This window comes from Lindgomyces ingoldianus (genome assembly GCF_010093535.1).
Source record: "Lindgomyces ingoldianus strain ATCC 200398 unplaced genomic scaffold BDR25scaffold_2, whole genome shotgun sequence".
Lineage (NCBI taxonomy): Eukaryota > Fungi > Ascomycota > Dothideomycetes > Pleosporales > Lindgomycetaceae > Lindgomyces > Lindgomyces ingoldianus.
The window spans coordinates 2,608,939-2,622,841 of record NW_022985163.1 but is presented as its reverse complement, the minus strand read 5'-3'; the positions used below and the strand labels follow the sequence as shown (position 1 = coordinate 2,622,841).

At 49.4% G+C, this 13,903-nt stretch overlaps 5 protein-coding genes across 5 annotated transcripts; 2 read left to right on the top strand and 3 right to left on the bottom strand.

The window, feature by feature from the left end:
* Positions 1 to 929: 929 nt before the first annotated feature.
* On the bottom strand, positions 930 to 1,710 carry BDR25DRAFT_309571 (uncharacterized protein; the record flags this gene model as incomplete). Its single annotated transcript, XM_033691100.1, has 2 exons — positions 930 to 1,140; positions 1,208 to 1,710. The coding sequence occupies 2 exons, from the start codon at positions 1,708 to 1,710 to the stop codon at positions 930 to 932; spliced, it is 714 nt and encodes a 237-aa protein (XP_033554154.1).
* A 1,027-nt stretch (positions 1,711 to 2,737) lies between these two features.
* On the top strand, positions 2,738 to 4,674 carry BDR25DRAFT_349244 (uncharacterized protein; the record flags this gene model as incomplete). Its single annotated transcript, XM_033694524.1, has 11 exons — positions 2,738 to 2,755; positions 2,822 to 2,918; positions 2,948 to 3,098; positions 3,174 to 3,246; positions 3,275 to 3,338; positions 3,374 to 3,659; positions 3,693 to 3,767; positions 3,821 to 3,886; positions 3,926 to 4,086; positions 4,139 to 4,453; positions 4,502 to 4,674. The coding sequence occupies 11 exons, from the start codon at positions 2,738 to 2,740 to the stop codon at positions 4,672 to 4,674; spliced, it is 1,479 nt and encodes a 492-aa protein (XP_033554153.1).
* Positions 4,675 to 5,720: 1,046 nt separating this feature from the next.
* Positions 5,721 to 7,730, bottom strand: BDR25DRAFT_331086 (MFS transporter; the record flags this gene model as incomplete). Its single annotated transcript, XM_033692596.1, has 5 exons — positions 7,266 to 7,730; positions 6,885 to 7,162; positions 6,661 to 6,824; positions 6,237 to 6,594; positions 5,721 to 6,174 (listed from the first exon to the last, which is right to left on the bottom strand). The coding sequence occupies exons 1-5, from the start codon at positions 7,623 to 7,625 to the stop codon at positions 5,721 to 5,723; spliced, it is 1,614 nt and encodes a 537-aa protein (XP_033554152.1). The 5' UTR covers positions 7,626 to 7,730.
* Positions 7,731 to 10,111: 2,381 nt separating this feature from the next.
* On the bottom strand, positions 10,112 to 11,214 carry BDR25DRAFT_300280 (COX6A-domain-containing protein). Its single transcript, XM_033689340.1, has 4 exons — positions 10,935 to 11,214; positions 10,859 to 10,883; positions 10,465 to 10,624; positions 10,112 to 10,381 (listed from the first exon to the last, which is right to left on the bottom strand). The coding sequence occupies exons 1-4, from the start codon at positions 11,122 to 11,124 to the stop codon at positions 10,334 to 10,336; spliced, it is 423 nt and encodes a 140-aa protein (XP_033554151.1). The 5' UTR covers positions 11,125 to 11,214; the 3' UTR covers positions 10,112 to 10,333.
* Positions 11,215 to 11,346: 132 nt separating this feature from the next.
* On the top strand, positions 11,347 to 13,737 carry BDR25DRAFT_45419 (DNase I-like protein). The gene is made up of 3 exons (XM_033698592.1): positions 11,347 to 11,745; positions 11,856 to 13,142; positions 13,208 to 13,737. The coding sequence occupies exons 1-3, from the start codon at positions 11,529 to 11,531 to the stop codon at positions 13,558 to 13,560; spliced, it is 1,857 nt and encodes a 618-aa protein (XP_033554150.1). The 5' UTR covers positions 11,347 to 11,528; the 3' UTR covers positions 13,561 to 13,737.
* The last annotated feature ends 166 nt before the right edge of the window (positions 13,738 to 13,903 follow it).

Here is a 13,903-nt window from a genome sequence, read left to right as displayed (position 1 = left end):
CTCTGTCCGTGTGACTCAGATCTCGCCTCACCTCGCTGTGAAAACACACACAGGGAGATACACAGGTGTGAAATGCAAGATATAGAGAGCGTGAGTGTTCGAACAGGTTTCTAATCCTAGGTTATCAACACTGCGGATTAATCGGGGCACTGGGGATTCTGGCGAGGGTTCAGTGAAATACTACATTATACTAGGAGTAAGAGCAGATGGAAAGCGGGAGGTAGAAGGACTAGGGAATTGGGGGCTGTAGCTTCAACTTCGGGTACGAGATTAACATCAGAGTGGACAAACAGATCTCCATATTTGCAATGAGCGCGATGGGAGACACCATTGATGGACGAAAACGTCGCACTTTCATTGAAGATGTGCAGCTAGTTTTTGCCTGCAATAGCTGGTAGATGTTGTCTCCGTATGCTATCTTTGCCACCGTCTAGCAGCGGATCATGCCGGTAGGAAAAGGATGATAATAAGGCTGCCTTCGTGCGCATTAAATGAATGAATCCCCAAGTCAGCTCATTAGCCAATCCACCAAAGAAAGAAGGGTTCTTGTTATCGAGTACAATCCATTCCAAGGATCCTCGTCTTGTACATAGCGAGCATAGATATTGAAGTGGAGAGATCCATGGACAGTAGAATAGCTACGTGCCATTAAGGCCATGCCGTACCAATTACTGCGGCAGCTAGTTGTAATCATTTGCTTGTAAGAAGGGCCTGCTGCTAACAAAGGGTTGAGAGACGGATGGACTAGGACAAGCAAGGGGGATTGAGATCACAGTAGTGGGCGACCAAGCACATTATGTGCTGCGGACCGCCTTATTGAAGAAGACAGCGGATGACATAATCTCTAAAGATCTGGGTGTTCTGAGTATGGATCACACGCTCCAATGGTATCGTCGTTTACAATTCCGGCCAATTATTCCTTCAGAGCGTCAGTCGCTCTCCCAGGGAATGTCCATATGTCCACAGATCTGAGGAGTGTTCTGTGCCATATACACTGGAAGCCGGGGAATTGTTGCATCTGCGTGTTTCTCAGATCCAGATGTTGAGGAGGTATTATACTCGGTGGTGATAGCAGTCAAGCACTTCTCCTCACCCGATAGCCTAATCGGTGCTGATTTTTTGAAGAACGCGCGATGCAGGCTATGAGAGTGTAAGAGGTAATTCCGTCAATCGAAAGAAGAGTCATCGGTGGGGATGCAAAACTCACCTTGTCCAAACTACACTACCGGCCTCGAACCCAATGATCAATAGAAGCAGGATCATGACAACCTGGAGAATGAAGACGTCGTAGCCCCTCTTGCCATCCTTTTCAGCCTGCTTCATCCATTTCCGGCGCAGTTCATCGTCAACCTCACAGATGACCCTGCTCGTGCCGTCGTTGGTGATGGAGGCCTGAGGGAAGAACGGACTCTGCTTGTCCATGGATAAGAGAAGGCTGGTTGGTAGCGGATGCTGGGCGTGAAGCACTTTAGAGATGGTGTCCTGGCTGGCGAAGTAGAGTGGGAGGTTGTGGGATGCTGCGAATGTGCGGGCAGAGTGCCAGCTCAGGTCCTGGGAGCCGGCAATGTTGCACGGATGAGATGAAGGCTGGGGTGGGAAGGTAATACAGTGGCACTTTAGAGATGCAGGAGGGTCCATTGGAGAGGCCATGGCATAGGTGAGGGGTAGAAGCGAGAGGGTAGAGATGAAGTTTAGGTTGGTGAAGTACATGGTTGATGTGGGCTCGACGATGTTTTCGGTGCAGGAAGTAGATTATGGACTCGTTGGATAAAGAGGTGGTGTGAAGATTCTGTGGCTCCTGCTTAGTGATGCGCTCACGATTTGGCTGGCCAAACGTACTCTTCACTTGGAGTGGAAACACCTGACCTCAATGTTTGAATATCCAGTGAGGGTTTTGCATGATCCTAGTGGGGCAAGCCCTAAAGCCTTGTGATCCGTATACTTGAAGAGAAGTCGTCAGTATTTCGTTAGAAACAGGTGAAACATCCGTTTGTGATCCTCCGACAAGGCGCAGTCTCCAAGCTCTCGTAACAAGCGAGCACTCTGCAAATGCTAACAGTAGGTAGTACTTACGAACCTTCGTACTTTCGCGATTGGACACTCACGTTTGAGCGCGTTTACTAAGAGAAAAAGAGCCTCGGGGATCGAGACAAGCAATAGTGAGAGCTGGGCGGTTACGTGGTTTGCTTAGAAGGCTTGCAGTACCCTTGGCTGTTGGATGGCACAACCACCGCAATGTTTGCCAAGCGAACACAGCGGCAAGGCAGACACGGTGGCTAAAGCTGGGAAAGGAAGTGAAGAAGGAAACAAAAGGGAAATCGGGCCTTTAGGGCGAGGTTGAAGACACGAGGAGAAAGATTGGCCTATATCACTAGCCCAGTCGAAATGCTTGTTGGGTCCGGGATTGCCGGTGTGATGCTGTGGTGGGGCTGCTGCGCAATCCAAAGTGTAAAACTCGAACAGTGGAGGCGCGTGGTGTCAGAGGTGAAATGCAAGGCGCTGCACTTGCTCAGAATCGACAATCAAATGATAAAGCACACCTTGGGTGAGGTATGTTATGGCCACTACGAGCTCATGTTGTGAAGCGCTCGTGTGGTTGAAGTTGATCAATGTTTCGAAGCGGCGACGCTTCTGTGGGGCACGAAACGCCGTGTTGGTGGATGTACGGGGAAAGTGGAAGGTTCGAGCCCGTGGAGTCACACAGGGCATGCATGAGGGAAATGAAGCTTTGATGGGGATGCAACCCTCTGCATCCGTTCACGACTGATCCCTTCAAAACCCTGTCACGCCACGCTTTCCCAGTCCCAATTCAACCGCCAAGAAAAGCCAAGATCAGATAAGCAATGACAAGCTCACTTCAACCCACAAATTTCCTTGCAGTTACCAATCTGAGAGGCATTCTAAACTCTCAAGGCCTAGTCGGCTCTCCAGAGTTGTTGTTGCACAGAGAGGCGGCGAAAGAACCATACGCTACGTAAGATTCCACGCTCAAGTAGTGACGACAAGAAACTACCGTCAGCGGTGCAAGGACCAACGATCCAAGGAGCTGTAAAGTCCGTCTGTGTCACTTGGATCACCGGAAATAGCCCAGTGAAGTTGTCAGAGGGAACGAATGGTAGCGCTCCTAATAGATACCCGATGACAATACCCTATTGTTGAGTCGTCCAGTAAAGCCAAACTGTCGGCGACATTGTAGAGGCTGGCCAGACACGCAAGGTCTTGCGTGGTTGGAGCCCATGGGTTGTTGTGAAGTGCTCCGGATCGTTAAAGCGAGCACCTCGAGCAGCCAATGACACAAGACGTAATTCGTGGTAGTCAGCGAAAAGCAAAGATTGAAAGTGGGGAACCCACGACCACGCACACAACGCCTCAGCTTTCGTTTTCTGTTTCTGCATCGAACCACCACTGACTTCCAAATCGAGCCGCTGCAAGTACAGCTGTGCCGGAGAATATTGCTCACCTCATCATGCAGACAAAGCTCTTATTTGCCCCGGAGTCGGTATCGCAAATAGTGGCGCACTCTCCAACACTATGTTCCTGATCCAGGTCTCATTCTCCGCGGGAACGGTTTCACATCTCTCAGATCCCGAAACCAGAATGCTAAGCTTTAGCCAAGCTTTAGATGTCCAAGTCCAGATCAGCGGCTACCTGTTTTGGCTGTAGTGCCCGCTATTGGACAAGTCCTTCGCCAGGACCTCCTTGGCGAAGCTTCGGATGTCCATTTGGTATCGAACCAGCTGGCTGGCGCTTCTAGTCACTGCTGCCAGGTAGCTTTAACTTTGAACCTCCTGAAGGGGTGGCATATGTAAACTGTCTGAAGCATGTTTTACTACACCATGGTGACGGGCTCTGGTCCTGTCCTTCAATGTTCATATTCATATTCACTGTATAAAGTCTGTTCACCTCGCTTTTCTTAATCCTCCAGACTGGTTCTCGATTCCCTTTTCGTTACATCCTTATCTGAGTCTATTGTTCTTGGCCATAATTCGTACAACTGTCTTGTCAAAATGAGATTCTTCCAGCCTCTTGCCCTTTCTGTCATTGTCGGCCTGGTTGCCGCGTCTCCCGTTCCTTATAATGATGGATGTAAGGTCCCTAGCACAGAATAAGGGAGTGTTCAAGTCCTGATCATATTTAGCTCTCGAAATTCGAGCAGATTCAGTAGCCGACCCAGTTGATGCTCCCCTCATCGAGAAACGATATCCCGTTGCTGAGCCCCAAGCCAAAGGGAAAAAGGGCAAAAAGGGCAAAGGAAAGGCTAAGAAAGGAAAAGGAAAAGCGAAGAAGGCGAAGAAGGCGAAGAGGAGAGACGATAGCCTCTCCTCTCTCTCAGATATTTTGGAACGGGAAGTCGACACTGCTGCGATCGACACTGTTATCGTTGCACGGGACCCGGAACCCGAAGCTGAAGCTGAAGCCGACCCTGAGGCACTAGCCGAACTGTGGGAGCGATGTGAGTTGTCTACTGCTTCTCATGCCATTATAGCTAACAGCCTGTCAGTCGCTGAACCTGAACCTGCGCCGCAGGCAAACACAACCGCAGCAACCGCAGCAAAGGGTAAGGCTAAGGCCAAGGCCAAAGGGAAGGCTAAGGGTAAAGGCAAGGCAAAGGGTAAAGCAAAGGGGAAAGGAAAAGCGAAGGGAAAGGCGAAGGGTAAGGGAAAAGCAAAGTAGGCGAATTTTCCCAAACAAGCGTAGAAGTTGGGACATAGACGCGTAGTCTCAATCTTTCACATACAAATTTCGACCTGGACTTCATCAGTTAGTAGCCCCCAGCGACAAAACCATCGTGTAATTTCCTGTACGTATTCCATGACACCTGCTGCAAAAGTAGAATATTATCGAACCAATAATTGAATGAAGCTGATATTAGGTTCTTTGATATGTTGTCCTTCTATGTCTTTGCCCACTGCCGCATCTTTTCTACTCCGCCACCCAATCCTTCCGTGATGCCTCATAAGCAAAATCATGCTTTCCGCTTTCTCCCCACCGCCTACATGCACTGGATACTACACCCAATCTCTCAACTATCACGGCCGGGGACGCGTGGCCTAGAGTTTAAGGCACTCACACCCTCTGCAATTGGCCACTATCTGCCGCATTACTGCAGGAAAAATCCGTGGGCGGTAATACAGCCGAAACTAGGTCTGGGATTGGGTAAAGCGAAAAACATTTATTCCAACCGGACCGTGTCTATAGTTTTGCTTCTTGTACCTGTTTCAACATTTCAGTGTTTCCCTAAGACGTTTGCTTTTTTTTGCTTTTGGGAACTTCTGGCAAGGGAGGTGGTTTCTTCTTTGTGTTACAATCGACAATCATGTTTGTTTTATCTCTCTAATTTGACTTCCTTTCAGCAGTGCGGGTAGTCGTGATAGAGTTGACCTAAGTCAAGGGACAGGGTAAAAGATTAAAGTTAAGCGCAAGAACAAGGTGCAGATCTGAAACATAAGGCGGATTGGTTTCACGTTCCGTGTTTGTCTGCCCAACACAAACCGATCTAGCGCCACTGTCACAGGAACGTCAGACCCTGCAAACATCGCATGTTGAGTAGCGTTCGCACTGGACCTTGGCAGCGCGTGTTCGATCAAACAAGCTTTCGTTGCTTCAAAACATGCTATCCCTACCCTTATATTCCTTACATTTTACATATCTCGTCTCGCATTCGGTACAGCATCAAATACTAATTTGACATCTCGTAACTACGGACAGAGGACTTTAGTTTAGTAAATGTACCGGAAATTCGGATTCTCTCTATCCGTCAAATCGTCAAAAGCATGCACCAAACTCTCATCGTTTGCTTCCCTAACTCCTGCCTCGGCCAAACGGTCCTTATTTGCATTTCTGCTTTTTAAATCCCACCTCAAAAATGCAATCACTAATACCAATAACACATAACATCCCATGTGTGTGCTGAACGCGATGAAGTATCTTGGCGCGTCGCGAGTTAGGAAGACTTGTGGACCGATGGCATTTCCAGTAGCCCAAGCGATGAAGTTCATAGCTACTACAGCGGTTTTCTTAGTTTGGCCAGCGATATTGCGGGAGAGGAGGGACATGGAGAGAGTTTGGGCCGCCCAGAAGGAGAGAACAATGTAGTAGGAAATTAGGAGGCCGACTTGAGAGGCTTTGTTGTGGTTTCGAACAGTCATAAGGACGATGGTGCCGATGAAGGAGCTAGCGATTGCTGGTTAGTGTTTAAGAAAGGTGGGCGGAGAGTAGCTAAGGTGCATTCTTACGGGATCACGTAGATGCCCATGATGAGCAGATTCTGTCCAGTCCTCTTGACTAACCATGTGGAGCTCAGCAATGTCAGAATAATGACAACACCGAGCACCATTGCCAGGAGCTGTGTCTCCAGAGTGTTGAAGTGGAAACCTTTGATGATGATCTGCGAGAATGCCCCCAGACCTGATGTCGGAAGGGTCGTACAAATGGCAATCAAGCAATAGCACCACGACTGCGGATCGAGTAGTGCTTCCTTGATCTGATAGGCCCTGAACGTCTTGTTCTGAATGCCTGTTTGGTTTGAACGGACTCGTTCGATCATCAAGGATTTATCTTCTTCCGAGAAGCACTTTGCACGCATAGGGCTGTCTGCGAAAAGTTGGTCCACGGCCTTTGGAATTCATACGACCAAACGCCGAAAGAAGGGTGACTCACCTGGAAGCCAATATAACACAAACAGGCCCCAGAGAACCGAAAAGCACCCATATGTCAGGAAAATGGCCTGCCAACTCTTCAACGGACTCGGTGGACTGTCAATCAGCGTAAAGCAGTACGCCAACAAACCCCCCACAATTTGTTGCATACCGTTCATCATATACCTATTCGAGGCTGTAAGCGCAAGAACGAAAATGTGAAGTGAGTGAGTACTCAAAACATACCAATAAGTGACAATCTGGGCTTGCTCCTCACGCTTATACCACATGGAGCTGAGGACTAGAAATGTAGGCTGGCATACTGCTTCGAAGATGCCGAGGAGAGTGCGGACGGCGACGAGAGAAGGGAAGTTAAAGCAGACAGAGTGCAGAGCGAGGGTCGTGCTCCAGGCGAGGATGTTGAAACCCAGGTATTTGGCTATGGGAACGCGTTGGATCATCCAATTTGTAGGGTATTCGACGATAAGGACCGCGATGTAGATGCAGGTTGTTAGCCATGCGTACTAAGACTGTTTAGCTCTATTATCCCACCAAGCACAATGCCATATATGAGGCCAGTATCCTGCTAGCGAGGGATAGATATTTATCGAAGATATGAGCACATACCTGCGAATTATCCTTCAACTTCGCATCCTCTCGAATCCCCATGATGCTAGCAAAGCTCATAGTACCCTTATCCAGCGCCTGGATAAAATAGGTAAACACCATAATTGGCAGGACTCTCTTATCAATCATCCTCTTGAGTCTCTTATTCTCTTCGGGCGAGATCTCAATCCGAGTCGCGTGAGCATATTTGGCGAGTTCCTGATCTACTCGATCGTAGTTCATATGGTCTTTTTCAAAAGGTTCGTCTGTGGTAGACATGACGCGCTCGACTTGCGCAATGTCTGCTTTCGCATCGTTGCCACTGGTGGAGACGACCACTGGTGCAGTGTGAACAGCATCGTTGCTGGATCTGGCGGCCATGCTGATCGCTCCTAGGTCTTTCTCAACTCTGATCGCAGAAACTTGATCGCAGAACCGTTAAAAAGTAAGATTGAAAAGTTCACAACACGATAATAAAAGAAAGAGATGGAGTCCATAAAGTACCCCAGGGCATCTAAACTCGGAAAAATATCTTTTCCCCAGCACTACGGCCTTGCTTCTCCTTCGGGCCAAATGCAACCCACCATCTCCGCACCGAAAACCTTGCTCGGTGCATCTGCGTTCATCCTGATCATCCCATTGTCAGCAATGGCTAACAAACCACACAGCAAACAAGCCGCCTGTCAAACTTTCTGAATCATGAATAGACTGGCCGTCATCCCCGCACGAACATGTTGGCCGAACAAGGTTGTGGGTGGGGTCTTGTGCTCGTGGAAGCAAGCCCTACAACCAAGAAGCCCAGGCTTGGCAGCCCACTGTTCGGATTGAGTCGGGTGAATGGCAACCGAAGCCTTTCCTCATCGTCGCATGTTTTATAGGATTGTCGTGATATCAGTCTTGGTGTCGAGGATACTTAAAAGAGAGGGTAGAGACGCGTCTGGTGGAATCTGATATTCCGGTGGCTTTCGAGAAACCCCAATACACGACTTTTCGCCACGTGCGACTCCCTGGTGTTCATCATTCGGGCTCGGGTTCGCTTTGTGATATTCGTTTTGATATTATTTCGCCCATTTATAGGTTAATAGGTCTCGATTCGAGAGTGCTCTACCTTTGTAATTACGAAAGTTGTTACAGGAAGTCTACGAGGAGAAAAAATCCGCGCACGAGTCTTGTGTTAATACACTCTTATGGATATAGCGTCACATTAAGAAACTGCAAGCGATCGGCATGGTCTAGGATAGAATATAAATACCGAGTTAATAGTAATACATAACAGGAAGGGGAGTAACAAGAAGTTGCTTGACGGTAGCTATTAAATCTCGGTATTTACATTTATTAATGTATTATTTATGGTGATTAGCGCGCTCTTAAAGAGGGCTCCAACTAAACTCCACCCTTAATATCAACACTTTCGGTGGCCGATAACACCATCCTTCACTTTCTTCCATCAACCTACAACGAAAACCGTACGGAAAATGTGCCAAATACTAGAAAGATTTATGCTCAGCTGGTACAACAATCATTACAGTATTGAGCGCTATTGACCAGTGCCTCATACCACGAGAGCATGTCCTTTGTAGAAACGATACCCAACATCCAACAACCTTAAATAAAGTCGCCTCAGGGAATACTATAAACACTTGGAAAGACCCTTCGAGCGGACCTAGCTGTGAACTCGATATCATGGATATCGGGATACGGAGGGTCTCTACTTCCATGTTCATAGAGCGTGGAGCATAGCGCAAACAGGACTATCTCAGCCGCTCTAGGAAGATTAAAAATCTCATGAGAAGCAATATCGTAAGTCATCAAAGCCCAGCGCCTCGTGCCTTGGATATCTAAGCGCCCCAAAGTCGATCAGCCGAGTATCCAGGTTGTTGTCCAGGGGAAATTGCCTAAGTGTGAGATAAGAGGGAGATTCGAGCAGATTATACTGAGCCTGTGGATATTCACAACCGCTTTGATGATCTGTTGGCTCCACCGCGATCGGACAGCATCTGGGATATCTCCATTTTCATCATCGAAGTTGCCCGTGAGTCACCTTCGCATAATATTCGAGATCTGCGTGGTCATTATTTCGGCGCTCGAGAGTCACATCAAGATTCTGGGGCTGCCTTCATTACATACGGCATGAATATTGCCCGAGAGGTCTCTGGTATCACTAGCCCTGGGTACTTTTTGATAGCAGCGTTACTGAGGAGGTAGATAAATTGGAAGATGCTAACTGTGGTATTTTCTTGACTCATGCAGTTGGAAGGTGGCCGGCACTACGATGATTAAGGGAAGCAATCTTCGTGGAAGCTATTTGACTTATAGCAGAGTCCACAACGCAGGATTACAAGAGGGAGGACAGGAGCATTTGTAGCAGAGGTGGACGTGGCGTAGAGCCAACATCGGTATCATTGTGATTAGTGTCTAGTAAACAGAGGATAGGCTTGAACTTGAAACTGCATATAGCCCCTGCACGCACATTCTAACAAGATCGCATTTGATGCCATGCTGGTTAGCTGAACCCAAGGCCCCACCAGGACAAAAAAAGGGACCTGAAGCCGAGTCACAAATTGTCACTATTCTGCTAAGGGAAGAGGCAAAGGCTAGAAGCTAGTTAGGAATGGAAATCAAGGCTAGATAGTATTGTCGCCGCTTCATGGTTATCGAGCTATGTTCGGTGGTACACTTAGTTGTCCCAAAATTCCATCGCCCTCTCTTCTACTACGACTCTAATACGTGGCTGACTACAAAAGTTTAGGAGCAAGGTTGGATGAATGTTGTCGAGCGGGCTGCGAAAGTTATTAGAATTAGTTGGGTAAATAGTACAATTTACTAGTATTATTATTAAGCAATGGTCTTCATTAGAAGCAACACTCCGAGGTTGACATGCAGAGAGCGAGGAAATCACAGAGTTGCAGGCAAACAACACGGGATTATCTGGGGCGGTGCGTAAAGTAATTGAAATGCGGCATCAGGTTCTTCCGTAGCATGAGCTTGCGCACCACCTATATACATTCCCACTATCGCCCATCCGAGTCTTCGGTATCTAGTACAGTCTCACAAAGGAAAAGGTGCCGTGAGGCTCAGCAAGCAATGGCCTACTCGTCCTTCTTGTGATAATTGACCTTGTCATTCCAGAAGAGTGTCTAACGAGCTTCAGTCAGGACTGGGTCTTAGATGTAGTGTGTGACTCTGTAGAGGGAAGGATCGTGATGGAAGCATGACTTGCCTTGTCACCGTCACCCCACCAGAAGTTCTTCGTGCGGATGTTCTGGTACGAGTATTCCGGCTTTTCCTCAATGGGGGGTTCGTGCGCTTTGTGCTCCCAATGGGCATCCCATCGGAGCTTCGCGTTGACGGACGCGATGATGAGAGCAGGAACGGCGACGCTGGAGTGACAGTTAGCGAAATCCCCTCACTTGTTTATTGGCGTAGAGGGCAGAGCCATGCAATGCAGTGACATAATGCGGATCGATTGGAGTTGACAATGTGCACCACATCTCCCAGTTATTCATGCGTCGAGAATAGATATGACGGCATTTTCGCCATTCGCACGAGGACGACCAAGTATGAAGGCTCCACAAGCGTGAAGGGTGTATTATCGGGAGTTCTGGGGAGCTTACAAGAGGGTGAGCTTTCGCCAGAATTCTGCAAAGATCATCAGGGTTGGACAGGATTATCGACTGGGATTCCACTCACCACCGCTCTCGGCAGCGTGCTCCTGGATTCTGGCACGCTCGCGGTTGAACTCGTTGTCCTCAGCGCCTGTGAACTGCTTCGGGGCTTCGGAGCTGTACTGGCGGCGGCGGAAGGCCGTGCGGGCGAGCCCTAGACGCTGGGTGGAGCGGAAAAGGACACGCTGCGGGAACATGGCAGCTCGAGCGGACATGGTAGAGTGGAGAGGGTGTCAATTGGATCGTGGGTGATTGTCCGGGAACGGTGGTGCGAATTTGAAGAGGAGGGTTGAGCTTGACCGAAGCGATGTCGTTCCTGCTAGCATCAGGTGATGTTGCAGGCGCGGTTCTTCCCGGAGCGGGCTTGGCAAGTTTACACCGTTTGCGCCGTTTGTGCCGTCTGTACGCTTGGCCCTTTCAACGTGACATCGTGCTGAGAGAACGTCAGGTCTTGCGTTTTTGCTGTGCGGGAAGTCGATGGTCGTGTTTTGGCGTGTCTGGCCGCCCGAAAGCCACAGAGACAGCGTGCACAGCCCATCTAGACAGCCCATCTAGACACTGCAGACACGCCCCGAGTCTTAGTGATGAGGCACACCATTCGCCTGCCGCCACAGCAACTATGGTTCGTATCACAACCTGGAATGTCAACGGTATCCGTAATCCGTTTGGTTATCATCCATGGCGCGGGAATCGTACCTTCAATTACATGTTCGATGTTCTCGAGGCAGACATCGTCATTATGCAAGAGCTGAAGATCCAGCGCAAGGATCTGAGCGACGACATGGTCATGGTACCCGGCTGGGATTGCTATTTCAGCCTACCTAAGCATAAGAAAGGTACTAGTAATGCTTCCCTTGGAATGATTTGGTCTTGAAGTAGCTCAATACTTGCTGCCTACAGAATGCTCGGTACCAGTGCTATTCATGTGGCTGATGTTGCAGTGCAGGATACTCTGGAGTAGGAATATATACACGCCAATCAGTGTGCGCCCCGGTCCGCGCCGAAGAAGGCCTTCTTGGAGTTCTTTGTCCCCCAGGGTCGTCAACGCCATACCGCGATATCCCACAAGATGCCTGTATTGGCGGCTACCCAACCCCATCCCAAGTGGCCGATCTGGGAGTCGACCCAGCTGCACTTGATGCCGAAGGTCGATGCTTGGTCCTCGAGTTCCCCGCATTCGTCCTCTTCGGTGTCTACAGCCCCGCAAACAGCAATGGATTGAGAGATAGTTTTCGATACGGCTTTGTTTGTGCCCTCGACATCCGCATCCGGAACCTCCACAAGATGGGCAAGAGGGTCATTCTGACGGGAGATCTGAACGTATCTAGAGAAGAGATTGATACAGCTAAGGCTGAAGACGCCATGAGGCAAGAAGGCATATCCCGTGACGAGTATCTCAATACCCCGAACCGGCGTATATTCAACCAACTGCTGGCAAACGGCAAAGTACCTGGCGAACGGGACGAGGGCAGGGAGGAGCCAGTGCTCTGGGATATATGTCGAGAGTTCCACCCAATGCGACAGGGCATGTTCACACATTGGGAACAGAAGATCAACGCGCGACCGGGGAACTTTGGGTCCAGAATCGATTATGTGCTTTGTAGCATCGAGATGCAAGCGTGGTTTTCCGAGTCGAACATACAGGAAGGACTGATGGGTTCGGATCATTGCCCGGTATATGCCACGACGAAGGATATAGTAGATGCGAGAGGAGAGCAGGTCCATATACTAGATATCATGAACCCTCCCGGGATGTTCAGGAACGGCGAGAGGATGAGGGACTTCAACCCGGCGAAAGACCTACTACCACTATCAGGAAAACTGCTCCCTGAGTTCGACAAGCGCAGGAGCATTAAAGACATGTTCTCAAGACGGCCCGCATTGCCAAAGGTTGAATCTAGCTCAGAGTTTTGGCCGTCCCCGACGAGTGGCAGTGTGAACATGCCAAAGAGCAGGGGATCCGAGGAGGCTGCTGCAGAGCTGGCACCCTCAACGTCTGCGAGCCCGCTTAACTCTCCAGAGAAACGCCGACAGAACGGATCGCCCGCCGCGAAGCTTGTCAAGCGGAGTAAGTCCAGCATCGGCTCTTCGCAGTCATCGAGCGTCTCCAAAGGGCAACAGTCCCTCAAAGGGTTCTTTTCGTCGCATCCAAAGGCAATCAATGCTGGCGATCAGTCGAGTGCATCCTTGGGTGAACCAGCTGCACCCAACACGCCGACCATTGATTATTCTAGTAGGTTAGCCTTCAATGATCTTTCTCCAACCCGCATCAGCACTGACCCAACGAAATCCACGTAGACCCCAACTTTAATGACAAGCCAAAAATGTCGCCTAACACACAGCCTCCCTCACTGCCCTTAGCTTCATTTTCCTTCACCCTAGCAGGTTCGCAACAATCGCCCTTCATTGACCCCATTGAAACAAAAGAAACCTGGACGCGCCTCTTCTCCAAGAGGCCGCCTCCGCGCTGCGAAAGCCACAACGAACCCTGCATAACCTTTACAACTAAAAAACCTGGTGTGAACTGTGGGAGACAGTTTTGGACATGCGCTCGGCCGCTGGGTCCGAATGGACAGAAGGAGAAGGGGACACAGTGGAGATGTGGTACGTTTATTTGGGCAAGCGATTGGAACGCACCAGCATCACATTAGTATATCCACATTAGTATATCGCAGGCATAGCAGGGGAAGCAGTTATAAGTGGCTTATCATTGCGATTTTGATACCCACCCAGAACTTTGGTACCGAGACGCCATATCATGCCCGTTTTCGGACGTGTGCTGCCATCGCCTCGATGCCAAGGATAGGAACCAGCAACGAGCCTGATAGGGAGGTGCTGTTCTGAATGTATATTGAAAACTGGGTTCGGGAGTTGGAGGAGGAGTGGGGATAGGAATAATGAGTTTGGATTGGTGGGTTTGATAGGAAGGTGGCTTGCGTTGGGGTTATACAACAGGGCTCCCTGCGTAGTGGTCTGTTACTTAGGTCGCGAGAA